This window comes from Brassica napus, chromosome A3 (genome assembly GCF_020379485.1).
Source record: "Brassica napus cultivar Da-Ae chromosome A3, Da-Ae, whole genome shotgun sequence".
Lineage (NCBI taxonomy): Eukaryota > Viridiplantae > Streptophyta > Magnoliopsida > Brassicales > Brassicaceae > Brassica > Brassica napus.
The window spans coordinates 6912665-6934551 of NC_063436.1; the positions used below are offsets into that span (position 1 = coordinate 6912665).

The 21887-nt window shown below is 29.1% G+C and overlaps 1 protein-coding gene across 1 annotated transcript; it reads left to right on the plus strand.

Moving 5' to 3' along the window:
- The first annotated feature begins 2953 nt into the window (after positions 1-2953).
- LOC111203571 (respiratory burst oxidase homolog protein C) lies at positions 2954-8199 on the plus strand. The gene is made up of 10 exons (XM_048774288.1): positions 2954-3904; positions 3977-4025; positions 4181-4294; positions 4372-4803; positions 4882-5268; positions 5367-5578; positions 5661-5763; positions 5850-5923; positions 7236-7762; positions 7889-8199. Exons 1-10 carry the CDS (start codon positions 3180-3182, stop codon positions 7996-7998), a joined length of 2733 nt encoding a protein of 910 aa, XP_048630245.1. The 5' UTR covers positions 2954-3179; the 3' UTR covers positions 7999-8199.
- The last annotated feature ends 13688 nt before the right edge of the window (positions 8200-21887 follow it).

The window sequence follows — 21887 nt, forward strand, 5'->3', positions numbered from 1 at the left end:
GAACAAAGAAACTAAAGGACCAGACGCAAGCACAAGTGCTACAAGAAGCAGCTCAAGTTGCACACGAAATGAAAACAAAGAGAAACGGTCCCTATCCTAAGCTACAGAATAGAGAAAATAAAAACTTATTAGCCTAACCGTGCCAATTTAGGGTTCCTAGTTGTGTTCCCTTTTAATTGTTCGGTGGAAATTTCTTTCCATTAGAAGAAAAATAGAAGACAAACAAAAAGAGAGTCAATTTATTGGTTACCCAAGTTCTCTTCATGCAAGTCAATTCACGAGCTTTTTGACGTACGTTACAAGCAATAACGTGTACTTTTCTATTATCTCTCTCGTGTTATATAATTCACTTTCTCGTTTTTATTCCTTTTTCTTTTCTTAGCCATATTTTATATATTGAAGAACGACTCTACAAGCCTTGACATCTTGTCATACAATTTTTGTATATAGATGAATGATATAAAGAATGAAAAAGCCTGGGTTCAAAATTGCACCACAAACAATCAAATTTTCCGCTTCGGTTGACTTTAATGATCAAGTTTGATGGAGAAATCTAGCCACGTCAATCTTGGATCCCCCCGTCCTTCACATGACATGTGACTTGCCAATGCATTTTCTTAACTTTTGTTAATGATTTAGCTGGTCTTTCTCGAAAATTAATTCTTATACCCGAATGAGTCATAAGATCCATCAGTTTGGACGTGTGTCTGAATGTGGCGAATCCTTTTCCCGTTCTATAGAAACCAAGGAAGAAAACTGGTTAAAACCAACACAATGCTCAACTTGTTTACTCTCCATTTGGATAATAGAGAGAATATGAGCAAAATAGCATGGAAGCTGAATAAAAAAAAGTCTCCAGAAAAGAGACTCAATCGATGCAATTGTGGTGATACTAGCAGGCACGGTTGGATGTGATGTAATCATCTCAATGGCAGTAGTATTTGCTGGAAATGTGAGATTCCATAATAGTAGTTGGAAAAGTGAATGTTTCAGCTGTTAGGAGTTACTATCTCAGAACTTGTGGCATATTACTAGCCTTGATCACATTGTCAATCTCCATGTCATTCACCATTGCAACGTGGAAACCGCGTTTGACTTTGTTTCTTAGTTGCTCGCATATATACATCTAGTAGGCAACAAAGCATACTCTATACCTACTATAGAGATAAAACCTATTTTTTTTATCACAGCGCTTATGAAAAGCTTTACTTAATTCAACCTTGATCAGAATCTTGGCCTCATCCATGATGGATCTAGGTGAGGTTTGTGAGATCCCATTGGAACACCCTAATTCATAAGAAATGTAGCTCATTCTCCGGATTAAATACAAATTGTTGAGTACTTTCTTCAAGGTTATCCATCCTGAAATAATTTTGATCTCAAGGATAACTAAGGTTGTTTCTGGAGTCTACAAAGTAACAAACATCAAACAATTACCAAGTTAATATCTTTTGAAGTACCCAAATCGTAGTTGCTTTATCAGGGATGCTGAAAAGATAGCTTGATCCAGTTGCCCAAAATTCTAATGGTGATTCTGCAAAATCCCTAACACATAGGCACATAGCTTAGAGACTGTAAATATAAAGATCGTATAGAAGAGACGAACCTATAAAACTGACATATGAGGTATCTTTCTGGTTCTCCAGTCCTTGTAACAGAGCTTGCGCCAAGCAGCCTAAAGTTGCATTTAACTGATAAATTCAAGAAATCATTTACATGGTAACCATTCAAAAGTTTATTGGAAATGATAGGATACTAAGTATAACTTATTTTAAGCTACACAAGTAAACAAGTCCATGAAATGGCTTTATTTTCTGACCAAAATAAATGACAAAAATGAAGATCAAAAATCAGTTTGAGAACCAAAAGTTGAACTCCCATTTATTATCTATTTTTCATTTAAAAAATATTTTTCTCGTGATATATATAATCCCCATTAGAGAATTATCCTACGTACTTTTCAATTAAATGGAGTGAATTGGATGTCCTCTTATATGGAGTGAATTGGATGTTCAAGCAACGCTAGTATTGCAAGGAACTTCTTCCTGGCTGATGCTCTTCTCTGTTTTTGTTGCAGTGTTTGTAACTTCTCAAGTTACACGGTATGCATTTATTCAAGAAGGTTATGAGATCGTATTCTTTCGATTTCTTATTGCCTTTTGTAATGAGGTGTATCGTCATTCTATCATCTGTTTAATCAATGTTTCAGTTTGTTTGGCTTTTAGTTTCAGTTAAACTCTTTTAAGCTTTCAGCATGGTTCGAACAATCAAACAAAAATGATTCTCGTTGAGTTCTTTGAGATTTTTTCAATCCTTTATAATATATCACATTGGTATTGATCAGAACCGTGGTATCGATCCATCAACCCACAGAAAACGTCTTGTATCGACCAGGTCTGAAATTACCTGTTTTGAGTTTTTAATTGGTATTCTTGTTTTGGCTGGCTTTGATCATTCTTTTGTAGAACATATTAGAAATTTTACAGGGTTATTAACTTATTATTAGTATCAGGATGGATCATCCATGTTCTATAGGCAGTTTCTTTTTAAATGCAACTGGTGTACAAATTTGTATTTGCCTACATCTGTTTTGTACTTTTAAATGGTAAAATCGAATATAATCAATAATTCTATGGACTCTCGATTACTAATTAGAATATAGTATTTTCTTGATAAGTTTCAAACATTCGCTACAGACTTGTTAAAAAACAGTGGACTATTGTTTTCAATTTAATAAAAAGGAATAATAACTCAACTTATGATTTTTTTTTTTTTTATTTCATTTTGTTATGGTTTTGCATTACAGTTGCACGTTATCAGTTTTGGTTGTGTTTGCATCACAAATGACAAATTTGGTGGGCCAACTCGGACCACGTCTTTCTTCTTTATTCAAATAATAATTTCTTATTACACAATCAATCACCTCTCCTCACTATTTATATACAAATCCAGTTTCATTCCTCCTATCATATCACAAGATCGTTTACTTTCCCTAAAGTTTTCAGAGAGAAAGAACATCATCAAGTATTCTCCCGGAAAATTTATTGATTTTCTCGTGAAAATGTTGCGATTACAATTTTTCCTCTGAAACTTTCTTGCTTCACTTTCTAGTATACTCATTCTTCATTTTCAGTAAAATTAAGCCGTAGAGAGACTTTTTTTTTTTTAACAAAAAAAAAATGCAGAGAGTGAGCTTTGAAGTGTCAGGTTCAGGCTACAACTCCGAAGCCGAAAGCAGCGGCTACATGAGCGGTCCGATGAGCGGTCAACTCCCACCGGTTTACAAAAAGCCAGCGATCAAGAACTCCGGATACTCGGGGGAGCACAGGCGTCCCCAGGCGCCATACGTGGACATCACGGTAGACGTCCACGACGACAGGGTATCCGTAAACAGCCTCAAATCTCCCGGTTCGGAAGGCGGGTCCAGCGTCGAAGAGAGCCCAGAGCTCACGCTTCTGAAACGCAACCGCCTCGAGAAGAAAACGTCTGTGGTGAAGCGTCTGGCCTCTGTTTCTCACGAGCTCAAGCGCATTACGTCTGTCTCTAGTAGCAGTACGAGGAAGGCCGGTCGCGGTGCGGCGAAGTTAGACCGGACGAAATCGGCAGCGGCTCAGGCTTTGAAGGGGCTTAAGTTTATCAGCAAAAACGACGGCGGCGCGGGATGGTCTGCCGTGGAGAAGAGGTTTAATCAGATCACGGCGACGACCGGGGGGTTGTTGATTCGGACCAAGTTTGGGGAGTGTATTGGGATGAACTCGAAGGAGTTTGCGTTGGAGCTGTTTGATGCGTTGGCGAGACGAAGGAACATAACGGGGGAAGTGATCGATGGAGATCAGTTAAAAGAGTTTTGGGAACAGATCAATGATCAAAGCTTTGATTCTAGGCTTAAGACGTTCTTCGACATGTACAGTTTCTTGTCTTTTTAAGTTTCTCTTTCTCTGTCTGTGAATCTGATTGTAATGAAAAAAAAATGCAGGGTGGATAAAGATGCTGATGGTAGACTTACCGAAGATGAAGTTAGAGAGGTAAGACGGCGCCCGCCTAGTCGGTGGACATAAACGAAACTAGTTTTCTTGAACAATTTTTTAAAAAATCAGTCTAAACAATAATCTAGTATAAAATGCTTAATTACCGCCTAACCATTTTTTGAACATTGGTGTAACTCTACTCTGTTTCGCAGATTATAAGTCTTAGTGCATCTGCAAACAATCTGAATACAATCCAGAAGAGAGCTGATGAGTATGCTGCACTTATCATGGAAGAGCTGGATCCAGACAATATAGGCTACATCATGGTAGTAATGAAAATTCGATTTTTTTTCTCATGTTATTTGGGCTGAGACTGAATCATTTTTTTTTAATCTTGAAACAGTTGGAGAGTCTTGAGACACTGCTTTTGCAAGCGGCGTCACAGTCTGTAATAACAAGTACTGGGGAGAGAAAGAACCTGAGCCAGATGATGAGTCAGAGGCTTAAGCCTACGTTTAACCGCAACCCATTGAAGCGATGGTACCGTGGACTCAGATTCTTTGTGCTAGACAACTGGCAAAGATGTTGGGTTATAGTTCTATGGCTCATAGCTATGGCCATACTCTTTGTATACAAATACATCCAATACAGGCGTAGCCCTGTGTATCCAGTGATGGGTGATTGTGTGTGCATGGCCAAAGGTGCAGCGGAAACAGTTAAGTTGAACATGGCTTTGATTCTTTTGCCTGTTTGTAGAAACACCATCACATGGCTTAGGAATAAGACCAGGTTGGGTCGTGTTGTCCCATTTGATGACAATCTTAACTTCCACAAGGTAACACAACACAACGCAAACATATCCCTAAGAACATTTTTTTATTAATGGAATTTTAATCAAGGCTTAAAACATTAGGTTATAGCTGTGGGGATTTTAGTTGGAGTAACGATACACGCCGGTGCACATTTATCTTGCGATTTTCCGCGGCTACTAGACGCAACACCAGAACAGTATAGGCCTTTAAGGCAGTTTTTTGGGGAGGAGCAACCACAGAGCTATTGGCATTTTGTAAACTCTGTTGAAGGTATAACCGGACTTGTAATGGTTCTGTTGATGGCGATTGCTTTCACATTAGCCACTCCTTGGTTCAGAAGAGGGAAGCTTAAGCTTCCAGGACCGTTAAAGCAGCTAGCTAGCTTCAATGCCTTTTGGTACACTCACCATTTGTTCGTCATAGTCTACGTTCTCCTTGTTGCTCATGGATACTACTTGTATATCACCAAAGATTGGCGCCAAAAGACGGTAATTAAATTAATTATAACCCCCCCCCCCCCCCCTTCTTCAAAAATCAGAAAGGTACATAACATAAGCTGATATATTCTTAATTTATTTGGTACTAGACTTGGATGTATTTGGTGGTACCAGTGGTTCTATACGGGTGCGAAAGGTTGATACGAGCATTCAGGTCCAGCATCAAGGCGGTGACTATTAGGAAAGTGGCAGTTTATCCAGGAAACGTTTTGGCAATACATTTGTCAAGGCCTCAAAACTTTAAATACAAGAGCGGTCAATACATGTTTGTTAACTGTGCTGCTGTTTCTCCATTTGAATGGTACAAACCAAACCAAACTTATATACTTATCTGCGTTGTGTGTCCTTATACATGTCTAATGAGAGTGTTCATCAAAATGTAGGCATCCATTTTCAATCACCTCTGCACCACAGGATGATTACCTTAGTGTCCACATTAGAGTTCTTGGAGATTGGACAAGGGCTCTCAAAGGAGTCTTCTCTGAGGTTTTACAAAAGTCTTTTAATTAACCAACTCTTTTTTGACATTAAAGAGTTTTGATATGGATGATTTGGGTTGTGTGTTGTTTCAGGTGTGTAAGCCACCTCCAGCAGGAGTTAGTGGTCTGCTTAGAGCCGACATGATGCATGGTGCAAATAATCCTGAGTAAGCGAAAAATCCTAACCACTATATCTTGAAAAATTCACAAATCTAATTCTACACGTAAATGACTAAGTCGTGCTAAGAAAAAGGAAATATTTGGTTCTAGAAGCTTTTTGAGAGGATGAATCATGAAATCGTGATATCCACTTACAAAAGCATTCTTGTGTGTATAGGGGTTTTAGGTATAATAAGGGTGACAAATTCAAACAATGTTGTACCTAACTCATCATAAAGAAGTGGTGGGAGACCACAACTTAAAACAAAACTATCAACCTAATTATCACTATCTTATTTGTATGATGGAGACACATTATTTCATATATCATGCAAGCACGATGTTATTTGCCTCTCCATGTGTTTTTGTGACCGCGTAAATCTCGGGTCCCTCCTCTTGCAATATCTTAAACGGATTTATTAATGCTGATAGGTCATACTCTACTTTTTTTTTTATGTCAACATTCTATGTTTTTTTAATAAAATATTTTTGCTTCATGTCAAGCATACTGCCGAGTGGTTTTATTTACTTAATCAAGTTTCTTATTTTAGAAATCATATATAAAGCAAAAGAAAATTGAAGAGATGCTGACTTTTAAATGGTATTCATAGTTTCCTATCTGTGTTTTTGAGGGCACATCACATGTAGATATAACATAGATCCAGGTGTACGAATATACTTGCATATATACTTCTACTGGCTTTTGGTTTTAATTATTCACATGCCAACTTAATATGTTTAGTTGGATATGATTATTGTAATCATGTGTTCGCAAGCCAGATTAATTTGTTTGGATATATAAGCATGATTAATATTCTATTCAACCAAGAATATTCCAAACTATAATTTTTTGTTTTGTTGGGTTTTTGTTTAGGCGTTATTAAAAACGTTAACCATCTTTTTTTGTTGGAACACCGAAACGTTAACCATCTAGAAAATAAAATATAACCATTTCCTATGTAATTGTATATATATTCGTATAGAGCTATAGCCTAGCAGGACAAAAAATAGTCACAAGAAAAAGTGAACATGGGATTAGCTGAAAATATTATAAACGTAATTTAAAATAGTCATACATTATTATATTCAACTAACGTTCAATCATATATCGGATTGTAAAAGATGATAGCTTTGAGATACGATTGTCTGTACAAATTTAAATTTTTAATATCTTGATTACAACGGAACTGTTTTGTTTCTTTATAGTGAAACCTAAACAATACCATCTACGTTTGTGTTTGTCGAACAATATATATATATATATATATATATATAAGATTGTGAGTTGTGACCCTGATAGCAATGATTCTTATTGTACAGCTTCCCGAAAGTCTTGATCGATGGTCCATACGGTGCACCAGCGCAAGACTACAAAAAGTACGAGGTGGTTCTACTGGTTGGTCTCGGAATTGGAGCCACACCAATGATCAGTATCGTCAAAGACATTGTCAACAACATCAGGGCCAAAGAACAAGCCGAACTCAACAGAATGGAGCATGGAACAAGCGAACCACAACAACGAAACAAGAAAGAGAGTTTCAGGACACGTAGGGCTTACTTCTACTGGGTTACGCGTGAACAAGGCTCTTTCGACTGGTTTAAGAACATAATGAACGAGGTCGCGGAAAGAGATACCAACCGTATCATCGAGCTTCATAATTATTGTACAAGCGTCTATGAAGAAGGTGACGCCCGTTCTGCGCTTATACATATGCTTCAATCACTAAACCATGCAAAGAACGGCGTCGATATTGTCTCTGGAACAAGAGTTATGTCCCATTTTGCTAAACCTAATTGGAGAAATGTTTACAAACGCATAGCCATGGATCATCCTAACACTAAAGTTGGTAAGTCCACGTCAATCTTCTCCTTTTGTGCTAACGGTTTTTATAAGAACACCAGCTAAAAGAATATTAATTTGGTAGAGTATAAGTAGAGATGACATATAAAATTATAATGACAAAACTGTGCAGGAGTATTCTACTGTGGAGCACCAGCATTGACAAAGGAGCTAAGGCATTTAGCTTTAGATTTCACCCACAAGACAAGCACTAGATTTTCCTTCCACAAAGAGAATTTCTAAAGGAACACACTGAACTAAAAGGCATAAGCAACAACAGCAGGAAAAAAAAGATGCATGACTTATGTTTATCGTAATTTCACTTCTTTTATACAATTTACTTAATTATATATGTATACTTGTATGTGCGCATGCACCACCCACTTGAGTACTTGACTGTAGATTTCCTTTTATGCTTTTTGGTCGTATGCTTAAATTTTTCTCTTTGGAAAGTGTAATCTTATTGTCGACAAAAACATCTGTGCAAAAAGAAGTAAAGGTTGTACAAGTAACAAGTGTAAAGAACTGCCATACAATGCAAGCGCCATAACCGTGCTCCCAATTGAAAAAAAGGCAAGAGACTCAGGTCCATCATTTCAGGAAACAAAGTAAAGAACTCATTTTTTTTAACGCTGGATAATTATGCTATTATAACCATGAAAAATATTACAGACAATTCTACAGCCGACAATTCTACCTGCCGTATGAGGATTCACGCCTGACTGCATCATCTGAGCCGTCCTATGGAATCCATGCTTGACGGTATTCCTTGCGGCATGCTTCATATCTCTTGTAAGCATTTTCTCCTTTAATTCGCATAATTTCGTCTTCTCCGGGAATTGAAACTCAGACCTCTTGGTGTAGAAACATTAATGAACCCTTGGTCAAACCACTGGACCAAGGAAGCTTCCACAGTTTAGAACTCTACATGGATTTTTTTTTTCATTTTTATAAAGCAACAAATAACGTAAAACTCTTTACCAATTTTTATTTTATTTTAAAAATAAAATAAATTCAAAATAGATATAAATAAGTGATTTTGGTAAGTTTCGTTTTATAGCAAAACAAATTAATAAAAAAAATTAGAAATCTATACTAATAAATATGACATTTTGAAGTTCCATAAAGCGTCCACATCATCAAAAAAAACTTATTCTGAAAGATAACACGTGACATTATTACTAAAAAATAATAAATAATAAAAAGTAAATCAGATAAAGATGACACGTGCCATTTAGAGGCTCCATGGGATGTCCACAAAAACGAAAAAGCTTCTTAACAAATATTTTTGGATAATTGAGTATTTTTCAGAGTTTTTCATCAATATGTTGTATTTTTAAATAATTTTCTTAAAAACTCTTATTTTGGAAAGTTTTTTATTTTTGATAAATACTGTAGATTTGGGTTTGTGATTTAAAAATTAGGATAACAAGAGTTTTATGGATAGATGAGTATTCTTTAAGAAGTTTTCGTCAATAGGTTGTATTTTTAATCATTTTTGTAAAAACTGTAAGGAAAGTTTTCATTTTTTAGAGAAATATTGTAGATTAGGGTTTGTGATTTAGAAATTAGGATAATAAGAGTATTTGTGGATTGATGAGTATTCTTTCAGATTTTTCATGAAAATGTTGTATTTTAAAACAATTTTCTTTAAAATGCTTTTTTGGAAAGTTTTAATTTATTAGAGAAATACTGTAGATTTGAGTTCATGATTTAGAAATTAGGATAACAAGAATATCTGTAAATAGCTGAGTATTTTTTTTAGAGTTTTTCATCAATAGGTTGTATTTTTAAATAATATTTCTTAAAAAACTGTTACTTTTGGAAAGTTTTCATTTTTTTGAGAAATACTGTAGATTTGGGTTTGTTAATTAGAAATTAGGATAAAAAGAATATTTGTGAACATATGAGTATTCTTTAAGAATTTTTCATCAAAATTTTTGTATTTTTAAATAGTTTTCTTAAAAGCTGCTATTTTTGGAAAGTTTTCATTTTCTAGAAATTTTTTATAGATTTGAGTTTGTGATTTAGAAATTAGAATAACAAGAATATTTATGGATAGTTGAGTATTCTCTCAAATTTTTCCTGAATAGACTATATTTTAAAATAATTTTCTTGAAAACTACTATTATTGAATTTTTTCATTTATTAGAGAAATACTGTATACTTGAGTTTATAATTTAGAAATTAGGATAACAAGAATATTTGAAAATAGTTGACTATTCTTTAAGAATTTTTCATCAATATGTTGTATTTTTAAATAATTTCCTTAAAACCTGCTATTTTTGGAAAGTTTTCATTTTTTGAAAAATAATGTGGATTTGGGTTTGTGATTTAGAAATTAGGATAACAAGAATATTTGTGGATAGATGAGTATTCTTTCAGAATTTTTCATCAATATTTTATATTTTTAAATAATTTCCTTAAAACCTGCTATTTTTTGAAAGTTTTCATTTTTTGAGAAATAATGTGGATTTGGGTTTGTGATTTATAAATTAGAATAACAAGAATATTTGTGGATAAATGATTATTCTTTCAGAATTTTTCATCAATATGTTGTACTTTTAAATAATTTCCTTAAAACCTACTATTTTTGGAAAGTTTTCATTTTTTAAAAATAATGTGGATTTGGGTTTGTGATTTAGAAATTAGGATAACAAGAATATTTGTGGATAGATGAGTATTCTTTCAGAATTTTTCATCAATATGTTGTATTTTTAAATAATTTTCTTAAAACCTGCTATTTTTGGAAAGTTTTCATTTTTTTGAGAAATAATGTGGATTTGGGTTTGTGATTTAGAAATTAGAATAACAGAAATATTTGTGGATAGATGAGTATTCTTTCAGAATTTTTCATCAATATGTTGTATTTTTAAATAATTTTCTTAAAACCTGCTATTTTTGGAAAGTTTTCATTTTTGAGAAATAATGTGGATTTGGGTTTGTGATTTAGAAATTAGGATAACAAGAATATTTGTGGATAGATGAGTATTCTTCCAGAATTTTTCATCAATATGTTGTATTTTTAAATAATTTCTTAAAACCTGCTATTTTTGGAAAGTTTTCATTTTTGAAAAATAATGTGGATTTGGGTTTGTGATTTAGAAATTAGGATAACAAGAATATTTTTGGATAGATGAGTATTCTTTCAGAATTTTTCATCAATATGTTGTATTTTTAAATAATTTTCTTAAAACCTGCTATTTTTGGAAAGTTTTCATTTTTTAGAGAAATAATGTGGATTTGGGTTTGTGATTTAGAAATTAGAATAACAAGAATATTTGTGGATAGATGAGTATTCTTTCAGAATTTTCATCAATATGTTGTATTTTTAAATAATTTTCTTAAAATCTGCTTTTTTGGAAAGTTTTATTTTTTAGAGAAATAATGTGGATTTGGGTTTGTGATTTAGAAATTAGAATAACAAGAATATTTGTGGATAGATGAGTATTCTTTCAGAATTTTTCATCAATATGTTGTATTTTTAAATAATTTCCTTAAAACCTGCTATTTTTGGAAAGTTTTCATTTTTTGAGAAATAATGTGAATTTGGGTTTGTGATTTAGAAATTAGGATAACAAGAATATTTGTGGATAAATGAGTATTCTTTCAGAATTTTTCATCAATATGTTGTATTTTTAAATAATTTTCTTAAAACCTGCTATTTTTGGAAAGTTTTCATTTTTTAGAGAAATAATGTGGATTTGGGTTTGTGATTTAGAAATTAGGATAACAAGAATATTTGTGGATAGATGAGTATTCTTTCAGAATTTTTCATCAATATGTTGTATTTTTAAATAATTTTCTTAAAACTGCTATTTTTGGAAAGTTTTCATTTTTTAGAGAAATAATGTGGATTTGGGTTTGTGATTTAGAAATTAGGATAACAAGAATATTTGTGGATAGATGAGTATTCTTTCAGAATTTTTCATCAATATGTTGTATTTTTAAATAATTTTCTTAAAACCTGCTATTTTTGGAAAGTTTTCATTTTTTGAAAATAATGTGGATTTGGGTTTGTGATTTAGAAATTAGGATAACAAGAATATTTGTGGATAGATGAGTATTCTTTCAGAATTTTTCATCAATATGTTGTATTTTTAAATAATTTTCTTAAAACCTGCTATTTTTGGAAAGTTTTCATTTTTTAGAGAAATAATGTGAATTTGGGTTTGTGATTTAGAAATTAGGATAACAAGAATATTTGTGGATAGATGAGTATTCTTTCAGAATTTTTCATCAATATGTTGTATTTTTAAATAATTTTCTTAAAACCTGCTATTTTTGGAAAGTTTTCATTTTTTAGAGAAATAATGTGGATTTGGGTTTGTGATTTAGAAATTAGGATAACAAGAATATTTGTGGATAGATGAGTATTCTTTCAGAATTTTTCATCAATATGTTGTATTTTTAAATAATTTCTTTAAAACCTGCTATTTTTGGAAAGTTTTCATTTTTTAGAGAAATAATGTGGATTTGGGTTTGTGATTTAGAAATTAGGATAACAAGAATATTTGTGGATAGATGAGTATTCTTTCAGAATTTTTCATCAATATGTTGTATTTTTAAATAATTTTCTTAAAACCTGCTATTTTTGGAAAGTTTTCATTTTTTGAGAAATAATGTGGATTTGGGTTTGTGATTTAGAAATTAGGATAACAAGAATATTTGTGGATAGATGAGTATTCTTTCAGAATTTTTCATCAATATGTTGTATTTTTAAATAATTTTCTTAAAACCTGCTATTTTTGGAAAGTTTTCATTTTTAGAGAAATAATGTGGATTTGGGTTTGTGATTTAGAAATTAGGATAACAAGAATATTTGTGGATAGATGAGTATTCTTTCAGAATTTTTCATCAATATGTTGTATTTTTAAATAATTTTCTTAAAACCTGCTATTTTTGGAAAGTTTTCATTTTTTGAGAAATAATGTGGATTTGGGTTTGTGATTTAGAAATTAGGATAACAAGAATATTTGTGGATAGATGAGTATTCTTTCAGAATTTTTCATCAATATGTTGTATTTTTAAATAATTTTCTTAAAACCTGCTATTTTTGGAAAGTTTTCATTTTTTGAGAAATAATGTGGATTTGGGTTTGTGATTTAGAAATTAGGATAACAAGAATATTTGTGGATAGATGAGTATTCTTTCAGAATTTTTCATCAATATGTTGTATTTTTAAATAATTTTCTTAAAACCTGCTATTTTTGGAAAATTTTCACTTTTGAAAAATAATGTGGATTTGGGTTTGTGATTTAGAAATTAGGATAACAAGAATATTTGTGGATAGATGAGTATTCTTTCAGAATTTTTCATCAATATGTTGTATTTTTAAATAATTTTCTTAAAACCTGCTATTTTTGGAAAGTTTTCATTTTTTAGAGAAATAATGTGGATTTGGGTTTGTGATTTAGAAATTAGGATAACAAGAATATTTGTGGATAGATGAGTATTCTTTCAGAATTTTTCATCAATATGTTGTATTTTTAAATAATTTTCTTAAAACCTGCTATTTTTGGAAAGTTTTCATTTTTTAGAGAAATAATGTGGATTTGGGTTTGTGATTTAGAAATTAGGATAACAAGAATATTTGTGGATAGATGAGTATTCTTTCAGAATTTTTCATCAATATGTTGTATTTTTAAATAATTTTCTTAAAACCTGCTATTTTTGGAAAGTTTTCATTTTTTGAGAAATAATGTGATTTGGGTTTGTGATTTAGAAATTAGGATAACAAGAATATTTGTGGATAGATGAGTATTCTTTCAGAATTTTTCATCAATATGTTGTATTTTTAAATAATTTTCTTAAAACCTGCTATTTTTGGAAAGTTTTCATTTTTTAGAGAAATAATGTGGATTTGGGTTTGTGATTTAGAAATTAGGATAACAAGAATATTTGTGGATAGATGAGTATTCTTTCAGAATTTTTCATCAATATGTTGTATTTTTAAATAATTTTCTTAAAACCTGCTATTTTTGGAAAGTTTTCATTTTTTAGAGAAATAATGTGGATTTGGGTTTGTGATTTAGAAATTAGGATAACAAGAATATTTGTGGATAGATGAGTATTCTTTCAGAATTTTTCATCAATATGTTGTATTTTTAAATAATTTTCTTAAAACCTGCTATTTTTGGAAAGTTTTCATTTTTTGAGAAATAATGTGGATTTGGGTTTGTGATTTAGAAATTAGGATAACAAGAATATTTGTGGATAGATGAGTATTCTTTCAGAATTTTTCATCAATATGTTGTATTTTTAAATAATTTTCTTAAAACCTGCTATTTTTGGAAAGTTTTCATTTTTTAGAGAAATAATGTGGATTTGGGTTTGTGATTTAGAAATTAGGATAACAAGAATATTTGTGGATAGATGAGTATTCTTTCAGAATTTTTCATCAATATGTTGTATTTTTAAATAATTTTCTTAAAACCTGCTATTTTTGGAAAGTTTTCATTTTTTGAGAAATAATGTGGATTTGGGTTTGTGATTTAGAAATTAGGATAACAAGAATATTTGTGGATAGATGAGTATTCTTTCAGAATTTTTCATCAATATGTTGTATTTTTAAATAATTTTCTTAAAACCTGCTATTTTTGGAAAGTTTTCATTTTTTGAGAAATAATGTGGATTTGGGTTTGTGATTTAGAAATTAGGATAACAAGAATATTTGTGGATAGATGAGTATTCTTTCAGAATTTTTCATCAATATGTTGTATTTTTAAATAATTTTCTTAAAACCTGCTATTTTTGGAAAGTTTTCATTTTTTGAGAAATAATGTGGATTTGGGTTTGTGATTTAGAAATTAGGATAACAAGAATATTTGTGGATAGATGAGTATTCTTTCAGAATTTTTCATCAATATGTTGTATTTTTAAATAATTTTCTTAAAACCTGCTATTTTTGGAAAGTTTTCATTTTTTGAGAAATAATGTGGATTTGGGTTTGTGATTTAGAAATTAGGATAACAAGAATATTTGTGGATAGATGAGTATTCTTTCAGAATTTTTCATCAATATGTTGTATTTTTAAATAATTTTCTTAAAACCTGCTATTTTTGGAAAGTTTTCATTTTTTGAGAAATAATGTGGATTTGGGTTTGTGATTTAGAAATTAGGATAACAAGAATATTTGTGGATAGATGAGTATTCTTTCAGAATTTTTCATCAATATGTTGTATTTTTAAATAATTTTCTTAAAACCTGCTATTTTTGGAAAGTTTTCATTTTTTGAGAAATAATGTGGATTTGGGTTTGTGATTTAGAAATTAGGATAACAAGAATATTTGTGGATAGATGAGTATTCTTTCAGAATTTTTCATCAATATGTTGTATTTTTAAATAATTTTCTTAAAACCTGCTATTTTTGGAAAGTTTTCATTTTTTGAGAAATAATGTGGATTTGGGTTTGTGATTTAGAAATTAGGATAACAAGAATATTTGTGGATAGATGAGTATTCTTTCAGAATTTTTCATCAATATGTTGTATTTTTAAATAATTTTCTTAAAACCTGCTATTTTTGGAAAGTTTTCATTTTTTGAGAAATAATGTGGATTTGGGTTTGTGATTTAGAAATTAGGATAACAAGAATATTTGTGGATAGATGAGTATTCTTTCAGAATTTTTCATCAATATGTTGTATTTTTAAATAATTTTCTTAAAACCTGCTATTTTTGGAAAGTTTTCATTTTTTGAGAAATAATGTGGATTTGGGTTTGTGATTTAGAAATTAGGATAACAAGAATATTTGTGGATAGATGAGTATTCTTTCAGAATTTTTCATCAATATGTTGTATTTTTAAATAATTTTCTTAAAACCTGCTATTTTTGGAAAGTTTTCATTTTTTGAGAAATAATGTGGATTTGGGTTTGTGATTTAGAAATTAGGATAACAAGAATATTTGTGGATAGATGAGTATTCTTTCAGAATTTTTCATCAATATGTTGTATTTTTAAATAATTTTCTTAAAACCTGCTATTTTTGGAAAGTTTTCATTTTTTGAGAAATAATGTGGATTTGGGTTTGTGATTTAGAAATTAGGATAACAAGAATATTTGTGGATAGATGAGTATTCTTTCAGAATTTTTCATCAATATGTTGTATTTTTAAATAATTTTCTTAAAACCTGCTATTTTTGGAAAGTTTTCATTTTTTGAGAAATAATGTGGATTTGGGTTTGTGATTTAGAAATTAGGATAACAAGAATATTTGTGGATAGATGAGTATTCTTTCAGAATTTTTCATCAATATGTTGTATTTTTAAATAATTTTCTTAAAACCTGCTATTTTTGGAAAGTTTTCATTTTTTGAGAAATAATGTGGATTTGGGTTTGTGATTTAGAAATTAGGATAACAAGAATATTTGTGGATAGATGAGTATTCTTTCAGAATTTTTCATCAATATGTTGTATTTTTAAATAATTTTCTTAAAACCTGCTATTTTTGGAAAGTTTTCATTTTTTGAGAAATAATGTGGATTTGGGTTTGTGATTTAGAAATTAGGATAACAAGAATATTTGTGGATAGATGAGTATTCTTTCAGAATTTTTCATCAATATGTTGTATTTTTAAATAATTTTCTTAAAACCTGCTATTTTTGGAAAGTTTTCATTTTTTGAGAAATAATGTGGATTTGGGTTTGTGATTTAGAAATTAGGATAACAAGAATATTTGTGGATAGATGAGTATTCTTTCAGAATTTTTCATCAATATGTTGTATTTTTAAATAATTTTCTTAAAACCTGCTATTTTTGGAAAGTTTTCATTTTTTGAGAAATAATGTGGATTTGGGTTTGTGATTTAGAAATTAGGATAACAAGAATATTTGTGGATAGATGAGTATTCTTTCAGAATTTTTCATCAATATGTTGTATTTTTAAATAATTTTCTTAAAACCTGCTATTTTTGGAAAGTTTTCATTTTTTGAGAAATAATGTGGATTTGGGTTTGTGATTTAGAAATTAGGATAACAAGAATATTTGTGGATAGATGAGTATTCTTTCAGAATTTTTCATCAATATGTTGTATTTTTAAATAATTTTCTTAAAACCTGCTATTTTTGGAAAGTTTTCATTTTTTGAGAAATAATGTGGATTTGGGTTTGTGATTTAGAAATTAGGATAACAAGAATATTTGTGGATAGATGAGTATTCTTTCAGAATTTTTCATCAATATGTTGTATTTTTAAATAATTTTCTTAAAACCTGCTATTTTTGGAAAGTTTTCATTTTTTGAGAAATAATGTGGATTTGGGTTTGTGATTTAGAAATTAGGATAACAAGAATATTTGTGGATAGATGAGTATTCTTTCAGAATTTTTCATCAATATGTTGTATTTTTAAATAATTTTCTTAAAACCTGCTATTTTTGGAAAGTTTTCATTTTTTGAGAAATAATGTGGATTTGGGTTTGTGATTTAGAAATTAGGATAACAAGAATATTTGTGGATAGATGAGTATTCTTTCAGAATTTTTCATCAATATGTTGTATTTTTAAATAATTTTCTTAAAACCTGCTATTTTTGGAAAGTTTTCATTTTTTGAGAAATAATGTGGATTTGGGTTTGTGATTTAGAAATTAGGATAACAAGAATATTTGTGGATAGATGAGTATTCTTTCAGAATTTTTCATCAATATGTTGTATTTTTAAATAATTTTCTTAAAACCTGCTATTTTTGGAAAGTTTTCATTTTTTGAGAAATAATGTGGATTTGGGTTTGTGATTTAGAAATTAGGATAACAAGAATATTTGTGGATAGATGAGTATTCTTTCAGAATTTTTCATCAATATGTTGTATTTTTAAATAATTTTCTTAAAACCTGCTATTTTTGGAAAGTTTTCATTTTTTGAGAAATAATGTGGATTTGGGTTTGTGATTTAGAAATTAGGATAACAAGAATATTTGTGGATAGATGAGTATTCTTTCAGAATTTTTCATCAATATGTTGTATTTTTAAATAATTTTCTTAAAACCTGCTATTTTTGGAAAGTTTTCATTTTTTGAGAAATAATGTGGATTTGGGTTTGTGATTTAGAAATTAGGATAACAAGAATATTTGTGGATAGATGAGTATTCTTTCAGAATTTTTCATCAATATGTTGTATTTTTAAATAATTTTCTTAAAACCTGCTATTTTTGGAAAGTTTTCATTTTTTGAGAAATAATGTGGATTTGGGTTTGTGATTTAGAAATTAGGATAACAAGAATATTTGTGGATAGATGAGTATTCTTTCAGAATTTTTCATCAATATGTTGTATTTTTAAATAATTTTCTTAAAACCTGCTATTTTTGGAAAGTTTTCATTTTTTGAGAAATAATGTGGATTTGGGTTTGTGATTTAGAAATTAGGATAACAAGAATATTTGTGGATAGATGAGTATTCTTTCAGAATTTTTCATCAATATGTTGTATTTTTAAATAATTTTCTTAAAACCTGCTATTTTTGGAAAGTTTTCATTTTTTGAGAAATAATGTGGATTTGGGTTTGTGATTTAGAAATTAGGATAACAAGAATATTTGTGGATAGATGAGTATTCTTTCAGAATTTTTCATCAATATGTTGTATTTTTAAATAATTTTCTTAAAACCTGCTATTTTTGGAAAGTTTTCATTTTTTGAGAAATAATGTGGATTTGGGTTTGTGATTTAGAAATTAGGATAACAAGAATATTTGTGGATAGATGAGTATTCTTTCAGAATTTTTCATCAATATGTTGTATTTTTAAATAATTTTCTTAAAACCTGCTATTTTTGGAAAGTTTTCATTTTTTGAGAAATAATGTGGATTTGGGTTTGTGATTTAGAAATTAGGATAACAAGAATATTTGTGGATAGATGAGTATTCTTTCAGAATTTTTCATCAATATGTTGTATTTTTAAATAATTTTCTTAAAACCTGCTATTTTTGGAAAGTTTTCATTTTTTGAGAAATAATGTGGATTTGGGTTTGTGATTTAGAAATTAGGATAACAAGAATATTTGTGGATAGATGAGTATTCTTTCAGAATTTTTCATCAATATGTTGTATTTTTAAATAATTTTCTTAAAACCTGCTATTTTTGGAAAGTTTTCATTTTTTGAGAAATAATGTGGATTTGGGTTTGTGATTTAGAAATTAGGATAACAAGAATATTTGTGGATAGATGAGTATTCTTTCAGAATTTTTCATCAATATGTTGTATTTTTAAATAATTTTCTTAAAACCTGCTATTTTTGGAAAGTTTTCATTTTTTGAGAAATAATGTGGATTTGGGTTTGTGATTTAGAAATTAGGATAACAAGAATATTTGTGGATAGATGAGTATTCTTTCAGAATTTTTCATCAATATGTTGTATTTTTAAATAATTTTCTTAAAACCTGCTATTTTTGGAAAGTTTTCATTTTTTGAGAAATAATGTGGATTTGGGTTTGTGATTTAGAAATTAGGATAACAAGAATATTTGTGGATAGATGAGTATTCTTTCAGAATTTTTCATCAATATGTTGTATTTTTAAATAATTTTCTTAAAACCTGCTATTTTTGGAAAGTTTTCATTTTTTGAGAAATAATGTGGATTTGGGTTTGTGATTTAGAAATTAGGATAACAAGAATATTTGTGGATAGATGAGTATTCTTTCAGAATTTTTCATCAATATGTTGTATTTTTAAATAATTTTCTTAAAACCTGCTATTTTTGGAAAGTTTTCATTTTTTGAGAAATAATGTGGATTTGGGTTTGTGATTTAGAAATTAGGATAACAAGAATATTTGTGGATAGATGAGTATTCTTTCAGAATTTTTCATCAATATGTTGTATTTTTAAATAATTTTCTTAAAACCTGCTATTTTTGGAAAGTTTTCATTTTTTGAGAAATAATGTGGATTTGGGTTTGTGATTTAGAAATTAGGATAACAAGAATATTTGTGGATAGATGAGTATTCTTTCAGAATTTTTCATCAATATGTTGTATTTTTAAATAATTTTCTTAAAACCTGCTATTTTTGGAAAGTTTTCATTTTTTGAGAAATAATGTGGATTTGGGTTTGTGATTTAGAAATTAGGATAACAAGAATATTTGTGGATAGATGAGTATTCTTTCAGAATTTTTCATCAATATGTTGTATTTTTAAATAATTTTCTTAAAACCTGCTATTTTTGGAAAGTTTTCATTTTTTGAGAAATAATGTGGATTTGGGTTTGTGATTTAGAAATTAGGATAACAAGAATATTTGTGGATAGATGAGTATTCTTTCAGAATTTTTCATCAATATGTTGTATTTTTAAATAATTTTCTTAAAACCTGCTATTTTTGGAAAGTTTTCATTTTTTGAGAAATAATGTGGATTTGGGTTTGTGATTTAGAAATTAGGATAACAAGAATATTTGTGGATAGATGAGTATTCTTTCAGAATTTTTCATCAATATGTTGTATTTTTAAATAATTTTCTTAAAACCTGCTATTTTTGGAAAGTTTTCATTTTTTGAGAAATAATGTGGATTTGGGTTTGTGATTTAGAAATTAGGATAACAAGAATATTTGTGGATAGATGAGTATTCTTTCAGAATTTTTCATCAATATGTTGTATTTTTAAATAATTTTCTTAAAACCTGCTATTTTTGGAAAGTTTTCATTTTTTGAGAAATAATGTGGATTTGGGTTTGTGATTTAGAAATTAGGATAACAAGAATATTTGTGGATAGATGAGTATTCTTTCAGAATTTTTCATCAATATGTTGTATTTTTAAATAATTTTCTTAAAACCTGCTATTTTTGGAAAGTTTTCATTTTTTGAGAAATAATGTGGATTTGGGTTTGTGATTTAGAAATTAGGATAACAAGAATATTTGTGGATAGATGAGTATTCTTTCAGAATTTTTCATCAATATGTTGTATTTTTAAATAATTTTCTTAAAACCTGCTATTTTTGGAAAGTTTTCATTTTTTGAGAAATAATGTGGATTTGGGTTTGTGATTTAGAAATTAGGATAACAAGAATATTTGTGGATAGATGAGTATTCTTTCAGAATTTTTCATCAATATGTTGTATTTTTAAATAATTTTCTTAAAACCTGCTATTTTTGGAAAGTTTTCATTTTTTGAGAAATAATGTGGATTTGGGTTTGTGATTTAGAAATTAGGATAACAAGAATATTTGTGGATAGATGAGTATTCTTTCAGAATTTTTCATCAATATGTTGTATTTTTAAATAATTTTCTTAAAACCTGCTATTTTTGGAAAGTTTTCATTTTTTGAGAAATAATGTGGATTTGGGTTTGTGATTTAGAAATTAGGATAACAAGAATATTTGTGGATAGATGAGTATTCTTTCAGAATTTTTCATCAATATGTTGTATTTTTAAATAATTTTCTTAAAACCTGCTATTTTTGGAAAGTTTTCATTTTTTGAGAAATAATGTGGATTTGGGTTTGTGATTTAGAAATTAGGATAACAAGAATATTTGTGGATAGATGAGTATTCTTTCAGAATTTTTCATCAATATGTTGTATTTTTAAATAATTTTCTTAAAACCTGCTATTTTTGGAAAGTTTTCATTTTTTGAGAAATAATGTGGATTTGGGTTTGTGATTTAGAAATTAGGATAACAAGAATATTTGTGGATAGATGAGTATTCTTTCAGAATTTTTCATCAATATGTTGTATTTTTAAATAATTTTCTTAAAACCTGCTATTTTTGGAAAGTTTTCATTTTTTGAGAAATAATGTGGATTTGGGTTTGTGATTTAGAAATTAGGATAACAAGAATATTTGTGGATAGATGAGTATTCTTTCAGAATTTTTCATCAATATGTTGTATTTTTAAATAATTTTCTTAAAACCTGCTATTTTTGGAAAGTTTTCATTTTTTGAGAAATAATGTGGATTTGGGTTTGTGATTTAGAAATTAGGATAACAAGAATATTTGTGGATAGATGAGTATTCTTTCAGAATTTTTCATCAATATGTTGTATTTTTAAATAATTTTCTTAAAACCTGCTATTTTTGGAAAGTTTTCATTTTTTGAGAAATAATGTGGATTTGGGTTTGTGATTTAGAAATTAGGATAACAAGAATATTTGTGGATAGATGAGTATTCTTTCAGAATTTTTCATCAATATGTTGTATTTTTAAATAATTTTCTTA

Excerpts from the sequence above, each read along its gene's own strand:
- LOC111203571 (XM_048774288.1), top strand. The coding sequence starts at position 3,180 with ATGCAGAGAGTGAGCTTTGAAGTGTCAGGTTCAGGCTACAACTCCGAA. Across the intron at positions 3,905-3,976 it reads CTTAAGACGTTCTTCGACAT|GGTGGATAAAGATGCTGATG; the intron begins GTACAGTTTCTT and ends AAAAAAATGCAG. Across the intron at positions 4,026-4,180 it reads CCGAAGATGAAGTTAGAGAG|ATTATAAGTCTTAGTGCATC; the intron begins GTAAGACGGCGC and ends TCTGTTTCGCAG.